This window comes from Apostichopus japonicus, chromosome 8 (genome assembly GCF_037975245.1).
Source record: "Apostichopus japonicus isolate 1M-3 chromosome 8, ASM3797524v1, whole genome shotgun sequence".
Lineage (NCBI taxonomy): Eukaryota > Metazoa > Echinodermata > Holothuroidea > Aspidochirotida > Stichopodidae > Apostichopus > Apostichopus japonicus.
This window is the reverse complement of record NC_092568.1, coordinates 20800780-20822159: the sequence shown is the minus strand read 5'-3', so window position 1 is coordinate 20822159 and position 21380 is coordinate 20800780. Positions and strand designations below refer to the sequence as shown.

The 21380-nt window shown below is 39.1% G+C and overlaps 1 protein-coding gene and 1 pseudogene across 1 annotated transcript; one reads left to right on the top strand and one right to left on the bottom strand.

Annotated features, from left to right (window-relative positions):
- Positions 1–6130: 6130 nt before the first annotated feature.
- Positions 6131–21062, bottom strand: LOC139970992 (transforming growth factor-beta-induced protein ig-h3-like). Its single transcript, XM_071977111.1, has 13 exons — positions 20833–21062; positions 18594–18758; positions 17680–17780; positions 16350–16516; positions 14582–14740; positions 13805–13958; positions 12737–12874; positions 11910–12119; positions 10975–11105; positions 10518–10685; positions 8848–8943; positions 7773–8007; positions 6131–7027 (listed from the first exon to the last, which is right to left on the bottom strand). Exons 1-13 carry the CDS (start codon positions 20961–20963, stop codon positions 6756–6758), a joined length of 2127 nt encoding a protein of 708 aa, XP_071833212.1. The 5' UTR covers positions 20964–21062; the 3' UTR covers positions 6131–6755.
- Positions 9222–9438, top strand: LOC139972679 (U2 spliceosomal RNA; annotated as a pseudogene).
- Positions 21063–21380: the final 318 nt, after the last annotated feature.

Below are 21380 nucleotides of genomic sequence, written 5' to 3'. Positions count from 1 at the left end.
CCCACAAGATATTGCCCAAATGCCCGTGTGGCCAGTCCGCCACTGCCCGTATAGTTCGACCCCATGTATAACCCAGCTGAAATTTACTCCGCAATTCTATAGTATATTACTATCGTATGGAAATATGATGCGCGGGAGTTATCTACTCTATATAAAATACCAAACACCCGCATCATTTGCTTTTACTGCCTACGCTTTCGTCAGTTGTGTATTTACACGAGGTTATGATACGTCCTATATATAAACATGTTGACATAGGTACGTAGGGACTGAGTATATCAGCTGCTGATATACAATTTGCGGTTTTTTATCAACTCGGCGAAAGTACTGAAGTCATGACCAGTTCCCTAGGGTGGTACTAAGTACCTGTATCCATGTCTGATTTCTGAAACGAGCAATTTTCTGAGCAGAAGAATGGGGCCAGAAAGATACAAGCTGCCATTATATCTCAGAGAAAGCAACCAACCAACAACAACCATATTTCCGTTAGTTCACATTTAAGACATACATTTTGCCTTCTGACATGAATAGTTGTATAGAGAGAGAGAGAGGAGACGGGGAGGGGGAGGGTGTGCATGGGGGATGGGGGAGAAGATATTAGAGAACGTTTGACAACCTCACCTCTCCCAACTGTTATTCAAAACGTTTGGTACTATGCTATTGAGATGTTTTTTAGCAAAAAACTTGGAGACGACTCGACCTCCTTTATAGATGATCTATCTATAACCGCTTCGAAATGTACAGTTAGGTTAGTTACGTAACGAAATTATGTCATATTAAGCCCAGATATGAAAACTGATTTTCTGATTATAAAAGTTTGTTTATCTATAATTATGTCGGCTTTGACAGAAAGTGAAATTTTCTGGTAAAATTTCTATCAGCCTGATTGTTCAATCACACGTGGTAATGTGAAAACTGCATTTTGTTTTTGCGTTGAATTCTAAACATCCTCACAGAAACACATTGAAACGTTACTCAAAAAATAAGGAACCTGATAACAATTTAGTGCGTGACGCCACTCAGTGAAACGTCGGGCAGATCGACGGTAATATTATCAAAGATTTACCCATTCAAACAGTAAAAAAACAAAACAACATTAAATTCGTTATTTTGTGTGCGTGTGTTGTCTGAGTGTGTGTTAGGATAAGTATTTCAGTGATTTGAATTCTTTCTGGCGGGATCATGTTTTACATATGAAAAGTGTACTACTATCTGTTGAATTTCAATTGTAAACTTAGCTACAAGAATTCTTTATTTCTTTGTCAACTAATTTGGAACAATAGTACGATTCAATCTCATAACAAACCAATAATTGCTTATCATGCATTGGAGTGAGCGTGACACATCTGCTTGTTACCCAATGGTAATACCAGTTCCTAATACCATGGTGACGTACATTAGTTTACCCCTCACTCATTCGCACAAAGAGAGAATCCCTGCTAGGGAGAATCCCCTACTAGTGAGCCTCTGCCAATCGTATTTCTTGCGATTGAAAGATTGAAAAGAGGTGGGCTACGATTGTATTATTCACTTTCTTTCGATCTAATGTCGTTAATTTTAAATCCACAGAAAGAATCAAGCAGCATGTAAAGAGGGTTTATTTTTCAGTTGGATTATCTTACAAGAATGATTTCCCTTTTAGCATTTCTTCCCATTTCATGGAGGATAATTCTTGGATCAACGTAATCTCTAATCCTCCAATGACTTGAAAGGAATGCAAAGAATGTTTCTATAGTTCACATGTTCTCATTGGTTTATTCCTTCCTTTTGATTTAGACTTACAAAAGCTCAAAGAATACTTTGTAACATGATGTTTTTTTCAAGATTAAATTAGTTGCATGAATAATTGTGGTCAAGTGATGAAGTGAAAGTAAAGCAGAGTTCTGGATGCGTTTTGGAATAATTTTCAACCCATACTCTATATGAGAGGCGATTCAAATACTTCTTTTCAAATCAGCAGAAAAGGGAGGAAACTTTATCTTTATTCTGTTCATCGGAGACTTGTGCAATTGAATATTTCATTTTCATGGAGATCTAAAATATACAATGTTCATGTTTCAGTAACGTACCGGCAAATGGTATGGGGAGGAGGGGCGACGGTGAAGGGAGGGTAACTATGACCATGAAAGGGATGTTATTGCCTCTTATAACTAATGTTTTATATGAGTGATTATAGCTGTTGATGTAGTCGACCTTGTCATAGTGTTGACTTGTATTTCACATAAAAAGGCTTTCAAAACATCCAAACCCTCGTTCTCGTCACCGTCCCAACCTCATTACCATTCAGTCTTTCAAAATGCAACAAGTTGATCAAGTTGGCTGCTAATAGATCAAAATTTGATATTTATAAAGATGATTCTAATATTTTGTATTAAGCTAAATACACACTTCTGTATATGTGTGGAACACAGTGATTTGGGGCGGGGGGGGGGGGGGTGGGGGACCTATCCACGCAAATACCGCAGTTTCAGAGGATCAATAAGCACATCAAGTCACTGCGGAATAAACAGTCTTATAGTTGAAGAATTCGCGATCCCCGTGTTTCCCAAATCTACTTGCATAAACTCAAAGCCCTATGAATTATGTTTCGGGTTTCGAATAACCGTGCTATTTCCATCCATTCAAATCCCTAAATAAGATTAGTCAAATGAAGTTAACGTGTTTGACTTAATAGGCTGCCCCTTCCTCATTCAAAACGGAACTGAAATGTGAATAGATATTTGTTTGTTGAAATTTCAGGCTTATTCCAGTTGATCGTCTGCATAGAATGATCGTCTGCATAGAATATAGTTCTGAAGAACACAACTTACAGCAAGACCTCTCTTGCGAGCATAATCTTAAGCATCCTTTTGTGAATAAGAAGATTTCACGGAATCCGTTTGTCTTTTACTGCTTGCTTCGAAGATATTGATAGTATCGGTGCCAAAAGCCTATTGTACATTAACGTCTTGGAAGGAAACGACATTCTTACTGCTTGCTGCAATGTAAACAAAGACAAGCGTGAGCTTCTTGTTAATAGAGATATTCAGATCCGTTGTTCTATTGAGAGTAAAACAGGATGAATAGAGATTTCGTTGAAGGCAGTGTCGTTCACAATATATTGTATCCAACCGACAATACCAATTTAAGCTTGTAGAAAGTTAACTCATCAAATGGCTCAGAGGGTAGAGCAGTGGACTGATAACCCGGATGTACTGAGTTCGACTCCATCAATGATTATACAGTTTAAAAATTCTTTTGCTCTTTCATCAGTCCTCGCTGAAGTCTTGATATATTAATTCAACCATATAATTTACTAGCTGATGTGGTGGCCGATGCTATAGAGGGTGACGAAAGACTCATTCCTCGTCGGTCGTGTAAATCGTGGCTAGGGTTCAAGACAGGCCTCTGGCGATAATACCTCTGGCTGTGGGATGGTGCTTTTTTGTGGCCTAGGATCCCGTACCATGTCTCCCTTGTTGTCGCAAAAGAACCCGGGAGGATGCGCAGAGGGTCGGTCAAATCGACCAGAAGCGTACTAGGTGGCGTGCGTGAATCCTTGCCTTTGGCCAGAGGTGGTGACATCTCTGCGACCGGCATGCTTGCAGCCACCGTCCACTGAATACGTGGCCTGATGAGGCGCTATTCTCCTAAAAGTGAATCTACGGATGCCTTTAAGAGCCATATGCTTATTTTATATTAAAAAACACCCTGTTTCAAACCAGCGCCATTACATTCCTTGAAAGCCGTTTTTTTTTCTTGTCACTATGGAGGTGGAACGAATTTTATTGTAATCGGTTATTTGTGGCAAGCCAAGCACAGCCATGCGGTTCACAAGGGTTTGCAGGAACTTAATTAAACTCATTGTTAGACATAAATGTGTTGGCAAAGATTTACACTACCTACACCAAAACAAGTATTATATTCGTTGCAGTGCCAGAGACATACAAGCCAGCAAGACCATGAGATAAAATTTAATATACATAGAATTCAATCTATATCACTTTATCAAGATAACAAAATTGTCAATATGGTCCCATTCTAAGCCACAGTGTTGTAGCAAATTCTCATACCGGATAGTAGGTAGTTTCGGAAACAGTGATTCTTAAGAACTTTGTTTGAGATTCACCAAAAAAAAATACCCCGTATTGTGTTTTGATAACTTCAGGAACAAAATTAACTCTGATATGCCGTGGACCGTTAGAAACCACTGCTCTCAGTTTAGCTAGGGTTGTATTCCTATAACACAATTACTCAAGTTATTTTTTGTTTGTTTTTGGAATGACCTTTTAAACAGTTGAGTTTCACTAGTTAAAGTGACTGGACCTTTTAGTTAACTAGTTCCTCACTTGCACTACAAAGCTCAATGACAAAAATTAAGATTATGTGGTCTAAAATGACATGTTTATAATTATTACAAATTTATTAAGGACAAATGATGTTAAATGCCATCCAAGGGTGCTCTGTTGCTAATATGAAGTTTAACGAACGTATTCTGGTTGACCTCAAATCCAACGGATTGACATTAACTATAATAACTACCACAAGAAGCCGACGTCACCATTAAGTTTAGCCTAAAACGAATATTCCAGAAATAAGTATCTTTAACGAAACATATCTTGAAAATACTGGAATAGCTACAGAAACATTATTGGACTCAAAGTTGTCTGCTTTTTTTTGGGGGGGGGGGGGGTATTATAACATATCAAAACTAAAGTTCTGCCTTATTCATTATTTAATTGAGTTATAAAGTGTCAGCAAAATCTATCTGTCGATCATTCTCCCATGATTGAATACCGGGGATACTTTTAAGAAAAGTCACCCAGGAAAGAACCTGGGCACGAAAACCAAACTACCAAACGTCTGATCCGCTCTCAACCCCAGTCCCCTTGCATCGAGACTGTGACTGTGTGATCATCGTCAGGTGTGTATCACAATTCTCCTCGAAAGGGAACAGTTACTATTATCTTCGGGATGTCTTCAACTCTTCGGTCGATCTGTTAGTTGTACACGATTCAGGATAAAACTAGTTTAATCTCAGAAGAATGTTATCCGATTCCTTGTTCTTTATTCTATTTGTTTCATAAGTCAATGGATGAACAATGAAGAGATGAAGATAACTGCCATTTCTGGAATACCAAGTAGTCCCCGTTATGTCGAACACGTAACTCACTAAATGGACTTTATCGATAGTCAATGACGAACCACATCTGCCTTATTTGAAACAAATTTCTAAGAATAGAGATTAATGCCATTCAAGTGGTCCACTTCTCAAACCTAGACGACAAGATGTTTACACTATATGAGCAGTCGAGAATTCACTGTGAACGCTTTAATCGGCTTCCGGTAACACGTATCAAACATTCAATGGATGTATATATAACGACAAAAAGACATTCAGCATATGGACATTAATTTACTCTTACTTGAGGTACGTCCGTGAGGCTCATTGGCTTTCATTATTATCATTTGCTGCAAAATCAACTTTGGTAGCAAATTTTCGCAACCTGGAAAATCAAACTCGACCTCTTCAAGAAAACTTAAGGTCCCTGAAAAAGCACCGTTTAATGGTATCCACTCGGTAGGACCAGGGACGACTATATAAGAAAACCCCTTTCATGGGTTCCAAATGAGCAAAATAAAAGACTGAAATTAAATTCGTTTACACATCGTTATTTTACAAGTGAATAGATCCACTTATGTTTTTGTATTTCGCTGTTTGGTCAAAGTAACGCAAACCCGGCCACGATGTGGTTCTAAGCGCTACCATTATCTGGCAACAGCACTAAAATCCAATGGCGTGTGCAAGGAGAGAGGGCTGGAATGCCCCCTCTTCCACAAGATCCTTCGATCGCATCTGGCTGTTTCCATAAAATTTCAGCCTCCTATACATAATTCGCCGCTACTATACTGGCAACTGTATATGCTTTCATTCTTCAATGTCAAGTGTGTCAATTCAGCTTGAAATGAAAGAAGGGTTTCCCCCTCCCCATTGAAAGTGTTTTGAAGTTAAGATGCAAAATGGTGCTATATTCTTAATTTTGTAGGTTACAATAATCCTTTAAAAATGACCCCAAAATAATTTTCCAGAAGCAACACTTGATTAAACTGAGGAAAGATAAAAACGTACACAAAAGAAGACAAAAATATATATGTTTTAGACTGGACTTTATTTAGTTTTTCAATCATTTTGTGACAACCTACCTCACCAACTTGTTTGAGCTCGGACCATCATCCACACGCTCACCTTCGCTCTAATTCATCACTGATGTTACTCATCCCTAGATTAAAAACACAGACTTACGGCTTGAGAACGTTCGCATCCAGTGCACTGTGCCTGTGGAACTCACTTCCAGAACATTTAAAAATGTGCAATACTGTGAACGGTTTCAAATCAGCAATCAAAACGTATCTTTTCACCAAAGCATATATGTTATAATTGTTGTTATTATTATGTTAAGCGCTACGAGAATGATTTCATAGTTTGTTTGGCGCTATATAAAAATTATGTATTATTATAAACATGCTTGTAAAAAATTGATAAAACCTAAATAAAATCCATTAGCACGGACGTGTGCTAAAAGCACGTTCTTTTGATACAAACTAACAGACTAACTAACATGCATGGTTATCATATGGATTATGACTATTCATGAGATCTGATATTCATCATTGGCTTTCAGACTCATCGGCTACGGTTACCGGGCAACGGAATGGCGAATTACTTGACACCATATATAGACTCTCACACCTGTCTCGTCTGACAGGATCGAACCTTATTTACCAAGTCCTACGATTTCTACTAGTTCTTCGCCAAGCCTGGGCGGTATTGATGGCGGTATGAGGATACCGTTGATAACATGTATCACACCGTTTAAACTGACGATGTCGGTTTCTGCGATATCGACATTATTAATCGTCGTCGCATCTCTCCCAGATACCACTCGTAAGTGTCTGTCTTCAAGATACGTCTCCACGTGTCCTGTGAGGAACCAATACCACGGTGGCGGATAGCCAAGGTGTTTGACGTCACTCATACACATGCGCCCTAGTCGGTAGATAAAGATGAAATGGTACCAAAAGTTAGTCTTACAACTTAACGTTTCTCTTGCTGAGAAAACTAAAATGAAGTGAAAACCTCCCAAAACTACTGCTCCTTCAAACACCCCCAGTGCACCCCACCCCATCGTTACCTACCCATTCTATTGTACACCCCTTTATTCCTGCTTTTACCGCTCCTGCTTCCTTCAAACTGCTGGTGCACTCATATTCGATATATATACATAGAACGACCTCAAGAAAACTACCTGTAAGTAACGCCCTCTATTTTATAGCAGCTTTTTAAGTTTGGTTAGTAATTTTCCCAAAACTGCTCAGAGGGCAACTCAAAATAAGGTTAAAATAAGTCATGCACCCATAGCCTCAAAAAAATTATGGTTAAAGAGTTAGATTTATTAAAGAACTTGATGCAATTATTATGGACATTTTTTGTCGTTCTGACACTTTCAAAGTAAGCATTGAAATGAAACTTGGCTAGTCAAGCTAGTGCAACATATTTTTTTATTGGAATTTAGTATCAAACAGGATTAATTTTTGTTGTTAACCCAACTCAAATTTTTGACATTAATTGATGTATATGATTAAACCATAAGCTTTATAAAACATAATTAGCTAAAGATATATTCAAGCCTGAACTTAACTGCGTTTATGTCCCTTCTTGAAACACTTATACAACATATATATATAAATTAAGCCTATACTAGAGTTGACCGACACATGATTCTTCTGCTTACCTTTCGCTATGTGATAACGAATAAAATCCTCAAGATGACTTTCATCTGTCACAAGCCGGTTAAAATCCTCTGGTAGGAAATTGTGGAATATCGTATTCTCTGGTACAAAGACGGTAATATTATCCGTTTGGAGCAAGGATTCTAGACCGACCCTTCTGGCAAATTTCACAAATATTGAAAATCTGGGATGTTGATTCAGTACGTCCCAAGCACTTTCCGTAGGGGTCACAAGAACCTGTGATGAATAAATTTGTCGTTAATACGTCATTTCATGGCATCATGCTATTGGAGAATACAAAAGCTACTTCTCTAACGCAACGAAACATAAAAACAACAGCTTTAGTGATAATACCAACTTTTGAAGGCATTATATGGATCACTGGGGAAGGGGGGGGGGGAACACGAGGCACGTGATAAAATTGCCAAGGTATACGATTGTTTATTCCCCCTTCCCCTCCTCATGCGCCTCCTCATCTCGCTCATTCGTCTTGTCCCTTACTATATATATATATTTATATATGTATATATATATACATAAATGAAAATCGTAATGTATATAAATATATATATATATATATATATATATATATATATATATATATATAATTAAAAACGTAATGAGAAAGAAAATCCAGAACAGTGAATAAACTTCCAGCCTCCACCCGGACGCGAACCGGGGCCTCCCGCTTTGTTATAACTTTGTACTTTGTAACAGAGACCACTCATCCCGTCATGTGTATGTGTATCATTACAAATTTGGTTGAAAAGTTGTCAACCCTGGTATCAAGCCAAAATTTTGATCTTTACATGGATTGATGACTCCCAATACTGAGGTGTCGAAGGGTGGAAAAGCAACGGTGTTCCAGTGGGTTTGTGCACACCCCCCCCCCCACCCCACCACACCTCTACTCACATGACACCGTAACCCATTCTCTTCCTTGGTCGTCGTGTCAGTGTATTAGCACACGTGACCTTTAGCACCAATACATATGATAATCGTGTGTTGGGAACTCAACGAAACAGATTTAATTATTAAAAGTGTAAGTGTATATCTATCAAGTTAATGTTATCCTACCTTATCTATTTCATGAATGTGTCCATTAAAGGCCTCGACGTCCGACCGAACAAGACGAGCACACTGCAGTTTCATCAGTCCGACTGTCCGCCTGAGCTGTAAGATAAAATCCAGTTACCTTTGGCCAATTACTTCAAGCCTTAAACGATAATATGAACATGTATATGAAGTATAATCGGAGCTTTATGGGAAAGATAGAGTTTAAAAGTTGATACTCCTGATAATCGTAGGAAATATCATCTTCATAAATCATTTGAGTAAGATCGCGTCAACAACGTAAATAAGTTGAATCATGTCAGACTTACATGTTGTAAAAATGAGGTTCAGTCGCCATATTATATGCATGGCTAGCTTCGTATATATATTATTAAAGGATCGCTTCTCGGCCTTTTGGCTAAGATCATGTGTAGTATCTGTTCCCTTTCGAGGGGAATGGTGATGCACATCTGACGATGATCACACAGTCACAGTCCCGATGCAAGGGGACTGGGGTTGGAAGCGGATCAGTCGTTCAGTAGTTTGGTTTTCGTGTCCAGGTTCTTTCCTGGGCGACTTTTTCTTAAAAAGTATTACTAAAGGAGAGTAATTCTCTTTATCAAAAGTGGGGGTGCTACTATTGTCTGGGAGTGCTGGATCTGCCCAAGAGATGAGACCTGCAATATTTTCAGATATGTGGTGACTATTCTCTGGTAGCGATTTTCAAGTACAAACCTACATGTGAGAATCTAAAAGAAAAATTGCTATGAATTTTCCCCAAGCTTAGCATATTGTTAGCCTCCCGGTTCGCACGCCGTCATGCATACAACTGGTACCACTATCATCAATTTGTTCTTATATAAAGAACACGATTGGTGATACACAAACATCTTATATCTTATGGTGGTCAATAAAATGGATTCATATTAAGTGTGCCGCATTTTTCTCTTTAGAACGCATCTCGTGTCACGTGCTTATATTTTAAGCGATTCTAAGAAGCTCTTGATCCCTGTTACATCATATTGATGGCGGACGTATACAACCGTTTTATTATCTTAAAGCTATATAATAAATCGTCATCTACTTCGTTCTCTACTGGTAGTCCATACATTACCTCCTCCTCTACCCCCTCCCTACCTTCGATGTGCACATCCTCCTTCCTGTTCCAAGTGAAGTCTCCCTTATACACAGTGGCGTAGTATGCCAACAAAAGTGGCGGGAAACATATCTTGTGATGGCTTTGGGAGATCTTCTCCAACATAACTTTTGTAGATGCTACAGTGGCCAGATGAGGCACTGAAAGTATCAGCTTTTCATCTCAAAGATTCGACTAGTCCCTACTTAAAGTCAACTTTTGACTTTGTTTATCCACATTTCACATTGTTCCATTATTACCGAAATTTAGACACTTTATCTCAAATTTCAACATTTCGATTGCAAGTGTTTACTCGAAATTACGATTTTTTTTTTAAACATTTTTATTCTTCTCAAAAGTGATATAAAATGTTGAAATTTCGAGAAAAAAGTTGTCTTTTCAAAACAATAATGTCAAAAGATTCAAACAATAAAAACAAGGTAAAGTGATTTTATTATTCGAGGACATTTAAGATCATTTCAAGAATGATGAGATTTCTCTCTCACATTGTTTGGTCGTTCTATGATTATAAACAAACAAGTCACGATATTTTTTTTACCTGTTCCATATTCTCGTCGTCTGTAGGTTCTGGCACTTCAAAACGTGAGAGTGGCGTTCCATCAGCCCTCGTGAAGTCATGTGACATATAGGGGGCGTAGATAATATGCCCCTTCAGTACTTTCGTCAGCCAATCAGCTTCAGTCGCTCGTGTATCATTGAATTTAATCTGTTTTAATAAATAGAATGTTTCAAGGTCATCAGTATTGTGCCCCTAAAAAACAGCACTGCATTATTGGTAATTCTATCACATCGGACGCCATGTGCTAAACTGAAGAGGTGTCGAGGGCTCTGTATTTAAGGATAGGTATTTTAATCATTCCGTTATACATGCCTTTACACGAAGCTATAACATAGTTAACAAAAATTACACAAGTAGACCTTCCTTATCGAAAGAAAGCCTTTTCTCGTTTGCAAATGCAAATAACGTGGAGGTCGAATGGGGTCGCTATGGATACCTGCAGTGCATTCGTATCTGGTGCAATAAACGTCAAGTTATGTTGATTAGTAAGTGTAGAGAGAATACCAGCTTCCTCGGCCACAGATAATACCAACGACGAGTCAGGAAAGATCTCAGGTATCAGTAGAGCTATATTAAGGCAAAATAAAAAGTAAATAAATAAACATTTTATAACATAACATACATACATACACAAAATGAGTAAAACTCGTCACGCAATGACTTTTGTAGGATCAATTCTTGATTACTTTCTTGCATGAGTAAATAAGTAAACTTGTGAGTAAGGATAACTTTAATGTCCAGATTATCTAATTTTGCCACTTAAACGAATGTGTAACATCGGCCTCACAGAAACAACGCATATGAGTTTCAGCGGATACATATGAGTGGAAAGACCTTTAGCCACTAAAGAGCGGCCTTTGACAATTTTGAGGAAATTTGGAGCCCACATGACCTTTCAACTTAAACGGGGATACGGCGTGGCGATGGACGACGACTTTTACGGTTGACTGTAAAGGACAAATATCCGTAAGGACTAAAATTTGAATAAATTGGTAGCTTATATTTACGATTTAAACAGGAGAGATAACGGCATCTTAAAGTTAGGATTTTAGCCAATCACATTGCATTTTATATGGAGAGCTAACTTTGAATATAATGATGTCATTAATTCTTTCGGCTTTTTATGATATTATTCAACTTTAGAACAGAAACTGTTTGGAGAACCTTCAGAATCATATATTATAGCTAGGTATCTTTATATCTCGTTAAATCGATATATATATATATATATCAATTTAAATCGGTATATGTTAAGCCTTGTCGATTTAAATTGGTATATGTCGCCCCCCCCCGCCACCCCACTCCTCCCTTAACCATGCATCTATGGATACCTATTACCTACCGTAATCTTTCTATGGAGTATATACTCACCCTGCTCCGGTATGAATGCGGTATCAATCACGTGAACGACACCGTCTGTGGTGATAATGTCAGACTCAAGCACGGTACCACCGTTGACGAAAAGACCGTCTTCTGTTCGGTTAATCGCTAAACGATTGCCGACTAATGTGCAAGGTGATGAATGGCTGTCCAACATGACGTCACAGATCGAAAAGTCAGAAATGTACTGTTTGAGTAGCGCTGTTGGTTATTTTTTCAATGAAAATAAGACAAACGAAAAGAATTTAAACGGAAATATTTTTGTCGAGCAAGAGTGCCTTTCATTTGGAAACTATTTATAGATGCATCTGTACAGTAACAAAAAAAAATCAAATTTGGCCTCCACCATGTAAATATAAGATCACATGAATGTATGACAAAGTTACTGTATCATTCGCATTAAGTCTTAAACGAAACAGACTAAAGGGTTAAATCAAATGAAAATTCCCCCCGCTGAGTCACCATGAAACTCATATCCGCTCATTGTTATCCCTAACATTCAGTCCGATGTGCCACCAAGATTTGCACCTTTGCATATAGCTCTGAGCTTAGCCGTTTGCAGCATATTCATCATAATGGAAAAAATAACACTATAACCATGTTAAATTCTTCTTCTTCTCCGACTCTTATTGAACTCAAATGGAGTGTTTTCATGTGGTTGATTTACCGGTCACGGTCGCGATAGACTGACTGCATTAGACTGCATTATTTCCAGCTATAAATTTGGCTACACTTCCTCTTTCCGTAATACCACGAATCTATAGGCTATGATGAAACGTATCGTTATAATAAAAAATAAAATGATTCTACCCTGTTACCTGAGAGTCGTGCTGGTGAAGCAAAGATTGCCTTCATGGTTTGTTGGGGTAACTTCTCAAAGGCAGCATTTGTTGGAGCAAATATCGTGAAAGAAGTTGCTTTGGAAGCATCAACGAGAACACCTGACTGTTGTAAGGCTGAAACCGAATGAGGAAGTCATGCTTACAAATGAATTAATCTCAAATACTCTATAACGATACACAGTCAGTATTACAATGAGACCTCACTGGTAGGCCTATGGTAAAGAATCCTCTTTTCATAATCTTCTTCCTTTGCAGATATTACGCAGACTGTAATTCATTTCATTTTTCATAGAACAAAGAAACGGTCTTATAACGTCACCTTCTGATGTCATGTGTTACACAGCCATTATAACGCTACATTGTCTACTATTTCCTGTATATGTCTATATGTAACGTTACTACAAGTGGTTCAGCGATTACCTGATCATACCGTCAAACCTAAGGGACCAAGCACCAATTTCTGAATAAATTATGAATATTTATTTTTCCAATGACTTATCAAGATCTTGTCACTAGTTTTAAATCGCATCGGTTTCACGACTGGGCAGTGGGCAGTAATGCGTGGATCAAATGACAAGTTTGAACAATATGTAACCAATCGTGAGCATGCAATACTGCACGTGACCCTAGCGAGTACTGGTTGTTAAAAAAAAAATCCCAGTAACTTAATTTCTGGCGGTCCATCGTAAGACCATGGGTCTTCACGACTATCAAAAGGCAGCATGTGGCGAACGGCTTCAAACTATGCCAACTCTGGTGCTATAGCTCGACAGGAAGTGACTGAGACCGAATCTATGTAAGAAGAATCTCAGTCATACAGATCATAATTTCTGCAGGGTGTTTGACTTTCAATTTGGAATCTCAGTTTTGGGTATCCCAACTACGACAAAGCAACAAGAACAGGAACAGGAACAAGAACATGAAAAGGAACATGAACAGGAATAGGAACAGGAACAGAAATAGGAACAAGAACAAGAACTAAAAACAAGAATACACAACAAAAGCAAGAACAATAACAATAACAAGAACTGTAGATCAACTCACCATTTGACAATATAGTTAAATCACCGCGTCTCTTTAGCCAACTCAGTAAGTCCTCATTCGGAATTATAATCGGTTTCTTAACTTGATGTAAAACTCCGTTTAGTGTCACGTGATCTATGATGTCGGTAACTAACACACAATTTGCTAAAATCCTCTATTAATGACAAAAGTTAAATATGTCCTTTTTATCAATAAATTAAATTATTAGAAACTACAAGAGACGAAATGTAAGTGTTATCTTGACGAATGAAGAACTTATCTGTGACAGATTCTGCCATAATTATGTCAGCCTTTTCGCATCAGGATAAATAATTATTGGATAAAAATAAAAAGGTTTAAATTCACATTATTTTAAAACTGAATGCCAATTACTTTAAGACAAAGATTTAATTAATTGTTAAAGAATTTATCAACGTGTTAAATGAAAAAAGCGTATAATTTAGATAATAAAAATGAAAAGATTGACCTTTAAACAAATGTAGTCGATGTAGTATCATATGTTTCTTTGAGAAAAATAAGAAAAACTAACAGTCAATCTTAAAACAACAATCTAAAGCATCGGTTAGTATGAGTTGAACGAAATGACAAAACACTTTTTGTTCATTAATGGTTGTCAATGTATACGACCAATATTATTTGGAATATTCATCTTAACATGCTTGATTTCCACATATTTTCTTTAATAATCAAAATAAAAAAAAATAAAAAAATTCACAATTATATTCTCATCAGAATCTGCAGTAAGTATACATATATTTAATGACCTATCCCACTTACCGGTTCACCGCCATCGAGAATATGTCGAATACGTATGCGCCCTCCAGCCAGTGACGTCATAACCTCTTCGTCCTTAAATGTTTCCGTGAAACGAAGGCCTTTCGTGATGTGACTTTTAACGAAGCGACGAGGCGAGGTTAGTGTACGACTTGAATAATTCTATGGACCGAAATGAATAAAACTTAACAAATAGTCACTTATATATATATGTATATATGTATACAGATAGACAGATGGACGGATGGACGGATGAACGGATGGACGGACGGACGGACGGATGGACGGACGGATGGATGGATGGACGGACGGACGGATGGACGGACGGATGGACGGATGGACGGATGGACGGATGGACGGATGGACGGATGGACGGATGGACGGATGGACGGATGGACGGATGGACGGATGGACGGATGGACGGATGGACGGATGGAGGGATGGACGGATGGGCGGATGGACGGATGGACGGATGGACGGATGGACGGATGGACGGATGGACGGATGGACGGATGGACGGATGGACGGATGGACGGATGGACGGATGGACGGATGGACGGATGGACGGATGGACGGATGGACGGATGGACGGATGGACGGATGGACGGATGGACGGATGGACGGATGGACGGATGGACGGATGGACGGATGGACGGATGGACGGATGGACGGATGGACGGATGGACGGATGGACGGATGGACGGATGGACGGATGGATGGATGGATGGATGGATGGATGGATGGATGGATGGATGGATGGATGGATGGATGGATGGATGGATGGATGGATGGATGGATGGATGGATGGATGGATGGATGGATGGATGGATGGATGGATGGATGGATGGATGGATGGATGGATGGATGGATGGATGGATGGATGGATGGATGGATGGATGGATGGATGGATGGATGGATGGATGGATGGATGGATGGATGGATGGATGGATGGATGGATGGATGGATGGATGGATGGATGGATGGATGGATGGATGGATGGATGGATGGATGGATGGATGGATGGATGGATGGATGGATGGATGGATGGATGGATGGATGGATGGATGGATGGATGGATGGATGGATGGATGGATGGATGGATGGATGGATGGATGGATGGATGGATGGATGGATGGATGGATGGATGGATGGATGGATGGATGGATGGATGGATGGATGGATGGATAGATATGCGCATTTCCCATTCCATGTTTTGTTGGTAGAGTAAGCCCGATGTACAAAATCCCCCAACGTATATAAATGTTTCATGTTTTCCTTTCCTGTTATCTATAAAGTTTCACCAGCCACGCTAAAGTTCTCGCGGTTTGCCAAAACATGGACACACCTCCATATAAATAAGTCATATGTGGTTCTAACAGATTGCCATCATATAACACTAATTAGCGATATAAATATTGATTCATACCAGATTAGAAGATTTGGGTTCCATCATTTCTGATAATAATGTCTATAAGTGATTGATTTTAAGCTAAATTCCATCTTTCCTCCTAATTTGGTTGAAGTGAGTTGATTGTCTGTTGCGGTAGTTTGTAGGAGGTCCTTCTCAATTGCGTTGAACAAGCGATCAATGCAAGAGCGGGTAGAACAAGTAATGGAAATTGGAGGCCCTGGGTAGGGGGGGGGGTTAAGGAGGGAGGTTTAATTGCTGGAAATGATTGAAGAAGTTAAGGAACATAGCATCATGCACATGTATAGCGGAATGAGGCTGACTAGAAATATTTCTTACACACCTAATCTAACTTACACCCACCTGTGTGAATTCCATGCCTCCATTGTCCAAGTAAAATACAGTCAAAGGATTATCTCCATTTGTTAGCATCTTTCTTAAGCCGTTGGAGCCACTCTCGTGAATGGTTCGAAGGAAAGACGTCGCTTGAATATCAATTAGGGTGTCCAAGATAGTTTTCCTTTCGATTTCTAGAAAGTAATAGAAACATTTGACATGTATGGTAACTTTCATCAGTTAGACTTTATACATATCCCGCCAGTGGACTGAGTTAGGTAGGGGCTGGCCCTATACCTGAATCAAGAATTATCAAAGTAAAGGGTGTGCCATCGCTGGGATTGTTGAACCTGAATCAGATCTAAATGAAATGCCGGCCACGGACGAAGTTGTCAAGAACCATAGTCTTACAAAATAAGCCCAACCTCACCCTCATACTGAACCCACCCCACCTTACCCCCCCCCCACACTGGGACGACTGATGAACGTACAACACCGCTGTTTTCTTTTATCGCCTGATGGTGTTGGTTAAGGTCACAGGTTATCTTTCCCTAATTGGTTCCATTTGTTTAAACTCATTGTGTGCAGCTGTAGTCGCACACTGACGACTGCTCGTTCGGGAAACGTTTCATGTTCCCGCTTCCCCCTTTCTAAAGCCGACGAGACTTAATAAGAACTGACAAAATTCTTGATCAGGCATAGGCTTAAGCAAGCGCAGAATGTCCGACTACTATTTACGATTTTCCACGAGTGACACCGGTCGTCGTTGAGACGTATATCGCGTTCGGTCGCGCAGTGTGCGGCCAAACTGCAACAAAAACGGTAAAATCAATGGATAAAAGAAATTTAAATCATAAACGACACCTTTAAAGCATTTGTCTCTCATTAAGCGACCATTTATATGACCGTGTAATTACAATGTGATACAGTGTACGTACAAGCCGTACTTTTTACATGACACACCGATTTGTACATGACACTAACGCGCTGATATTTGTTTCTTTGTAGTACGAAATTGCCCTGAGTCAAAGACTATATAGGCCTATTCCTGCAAGCTTGACCCCGAATGGTTTTAAATGTCAAGTCAATGTTCACCCATATACAAACGTCAAGAAGCCTTTAAATATGTACCCGCGCGGTAGAAACCTTACAAAACAGTTAGCATATCTGTTACAAATTTTATAAGCAATAGTTCGCAAATATCCATTAACGCCTATGCATAAAAATAGAAAACTAAATGAACCATTAGCCTCTTTTCCGTTGTTATAAAGTGCAGCTTATAGAATAAACGTGGATACGTTACATTAAAATCGTTATCTGATGAAGAACAACCATTGGAACTTTTTTAATTACCTACCTATGGGACAGCCGCTACCGTCATGCCAGTCCTTCGTGTAACCATGACAACAATGCGGGGACGAGGAATACGTCACTGCGCGAAACAAGCGGTAGTTGAACCTGTATACGTTGAAAAATCAAGCGATTTAATGTTCGCATGTTTTTAAGCTTTCATTTGATATCAAATAACAGATTGTATCGCAAAAGCTCAAAGGTATATTGTAAACAGGTTACAGCGGGGAAACATCCAGAAACACTCGTTGTAATGTTACAATAATCCGGGAAAGAGATCTCAGAATGGGTATATGTCGGATTAGTCAGTTACTGTATGCATTGGGTAATATAGTTCGGCTTGCCAGTGATTTTCGTTTAAATTATGTTAGACGATAATTTACATATGGTGAGATATCAAGCAAGACGATCTCACAATCATTTGTTTACTCTGAAAAAAAATTAAATTTCACCAACTAGGAAGCAAATTAGAACGAAAGTGACTTAAACAAGCTAAGACATCTCCTACTCCACCCCCCCCCCCCCTCGTTCCACCCTCTCACCAATAACAGATGGACGGCAATCCCACGTCAGTGCTACTGAATCATCTCAAGTACAAACTTTCTTGGTTTTAGAAATGGCTAATTTTTTTTTTATGAATGTTGTTCCTTATCCTTGTCACCACGGAAATATACAATGTAACCATGGACTTACATGCACCCCCTCACCACCCCACCCACCTCTTCCCAAATCCCTGGACCTTACATCCTACACATTCCATTTTGCAATGCTTAGTCTCGATATTTGTTTAGCATCTTTATCACGAAAGCATATTATGTAGTCTATATAGGCCTACACCCCCTGGCCCCGCACCCCACACTCCCCTAATCACTGGACCTTGATTAAAACCTGCTCGTTTCAGCTTATCATAACGCTGCTTACCCGGGATCGCACTTCTCCCGAGAGCAAGGAATCCAAGACAGGCTGCTCCTGAAATTACTAAAAGCACTCGTGAATCCATAGAATGTGATGATGTTGTCTCGTTCCCAGGCAGTCATATTGGTATAGGTCATTAGGCACACATTCTCTTCATCTGTTTCATTGCGTCTGTATAAGTATAAAATATCATCTGCTATTTATATACCTGGTAAACATGAATGTCATGACATTCAATGAAATACATCAGAAGGATATTTAACTATTGTAAAATAGAACGTTGAATGTATACTGTAATGAATGCAAAATAACATCATCCAATAAGCTAATGGCGAGGAAGCAGTCTGGATTTAAAATTACCCTTTGATGTGAAACTTGCACTGACTCATACCTGCCATGTAGATGTATACAGACCCGGATCCAGTGGGGATATGGGAGTTCCATCCCCACCCCCACCCCCCCTCTCTTTCTCTCCATCCTTTCTAATCTCACGAAAAAAAAAATTAAAGTTTTTAACAGCACTCCCTTCCGGGTAGACCTATACTCATAGACCTATTTAATAGCTTAATTATGCCTCAGAATGCATCATTTCACATGCATCTTATTAAATTTTATTTTATTTCTGGAGCAGAATATAAGACGCTCTAATTGTCAGTCGGCTTCTACTACCCGAGGGAAGCACCTTCTCTTAGTTAAGAAAAAACAAAAGGCGTCTGGGATATATAGGGTTCATTGGAAACAATAAATTGCTCGCTGCAGTAATTAGCGTAAACTTACAACAAACAGCTGATGAGTTCAGGCGGGTAGCCAAGGGGGTCGGCGAAGGGGGCGGGCGAAGGGGGCGACCGCCCCTCCCCCTTTGAGCAGAATTTTTTTGTATGTTTTTATGTTATTGCTAGCTTAGATGCAACTTACATGGCATGGGAAGTGCCATTTCCAGCCATCTGGAAATCATTTTCAGCCAAAATTTGTTTGTACGCGTAGCGCCAACTTACGGTGGCGCTACGCTCAGACAGTTTTCAATGCAGAATCTACGGCTCTGATAGTTTGCCTACAGGTTCGCCCCTCCGTTGGCAAATTCCTGGCTACGCGCCTGGAAGAGTTCATGCACTATGACATTTGGGACTTGTAAGGAACGGAGATTGAGAAGATAGTGTGAATTTTTCCAGAGTTTCCAGATATAAAGATAGCTAAAGTGAACGTTTATTCTTAAATGAACTTTGACACTATATAATGTAATCCCCGATATATGTCTTTCAAGGAAGGACCCCTCTTTGTTAACTTCAACTTAACATTTTGACTTCAACATAACATATAACCATTGAAATACGAACCAATGAACTGGAAAAGGACCATGACTTTCTATTTCTTTGGTATATAAGAACCATAATGGCAGACTTTGTTCGTTTATTACAAGTTCGATTATGGTTCTCTGCAATTCTGACTCGTGTTTGGATTAAAGCCAGGATGTCGTAAAGGTTACAACAACTTCCCTTTACATACTGCGTTGTACAATGGCGGATGTACACGTATAGGCGTGTAACTGTGTTTTTGATATTGACAATAAACCGGGAGTTCTACAGATGTATCATTAAGACTGAAAATTTCAGCAGGTCGAAGGATGATGGTGACTACCTTAGTAACGAAATATTGTGAATAAAGCGGCCTTCTTTCCTTATCGGGTATATATATTAACAAACAGTACACATATGAAGTAACCTATAACTAAATCCAAATGGTAAGGTGGTTTGAATTGTTTAGCAGCTGGCAACTTGGTTTAAACATGTCCTATCAGTTAACTTGAAGGAAACACAGATCACAGGTCGGTATCTAAATTTAAAATTTTTGCCTCCACTCTCAGTGGGTACTAGTACCTTCCTCACCTGTTTGAGCAAGCACCTCGTTGGAGGAGCCATTGGCCGACATTAAGAAAGAGGAAGGTGGGGCTGGGGGGATGGGCATCTGGTGGGTGACGAATTAAATTATGTAATCCTCGAATGCACAACCAATACGTAATAGTTGTATTACTGAAAGTTAATTCTCCTACAATAATACGTTGTTATAGGTGCGTACAGCGTACATCAAACGATTTCTGACGGTATTTTATCGCCCACAAAAAAAGTCTGCTAATTTGTAAACAAACTTTCTGCAACATATAAATTCACTACTGGGGCCTACGTAAGTTTTGCAATTCGACATGAATACTCGGAGATTGGTTTGAAAGATGGCGATCATCTATACTTACACAATGCTAACTTCAACATTAATGTCACCAAGACGGTGTAGTTGAAATGAACTTCTCTCCTTGAACGAAAACTTTCCCGCACATACCAGAGACAGTAGACTAAATGTGATCACTGCCTGCTGAAATATCATTTTCGAAGACCTCTTTCACCCTGCTGTATGTGTTCAGATCTTCAAACGTTTAAAACTAACGTGTTGGTTCTCTGTGCCTATCTATATCTAACTATATACATATAGAAATTATAACTGCGCAACAAAAGTTTGAACCATCAAGTTACGGAAGTGCCAGAGGTCCATCTGTTCTCTATGACTTAGTCTAACCGTAAATTGTAGCACTAACATGTTTCTTTGGTGGAGCTACTTTGGGTGTTTGGACAAGGTATCTATTAACAATGTGTGCCTTATTTCCTTTGCCTTTATTAGCTATAGCATTAACGTAGATCATATCGCGTTGAGTATTAAATGCAAAGTAGTCCACGCATATATCTACATATATTTACATATTTACGTTTTGCACGTTAAAAATTTCACAAACGTAAAAAAAATTAT

Excerpts from the sequence above, each read along its gene's own strand:
- LOC139970992 (XM_071977111.1), bottom strand. The coding sequence starts at position 20,963 with ATGATATTTCAGCAGGCAGTGATCACATTTAGTCTACTGTCTCTGGTA. Across the intron at positions 13,959-14,581 it reads TTCTCGATGGCGGTGAACCG|AGGATTTTAGCAAATTGTGT; the intron begins GTAAGTGGGATA and ends TGTCATTAATAG. Across the intron at positions 8,944-10,517 it reads ACGACGAGAATATGGAACAG|CTCAGGCGGACAGTCGGACT; the intron begins GTAAAAAAAATA and ends TTTATCTTACAG.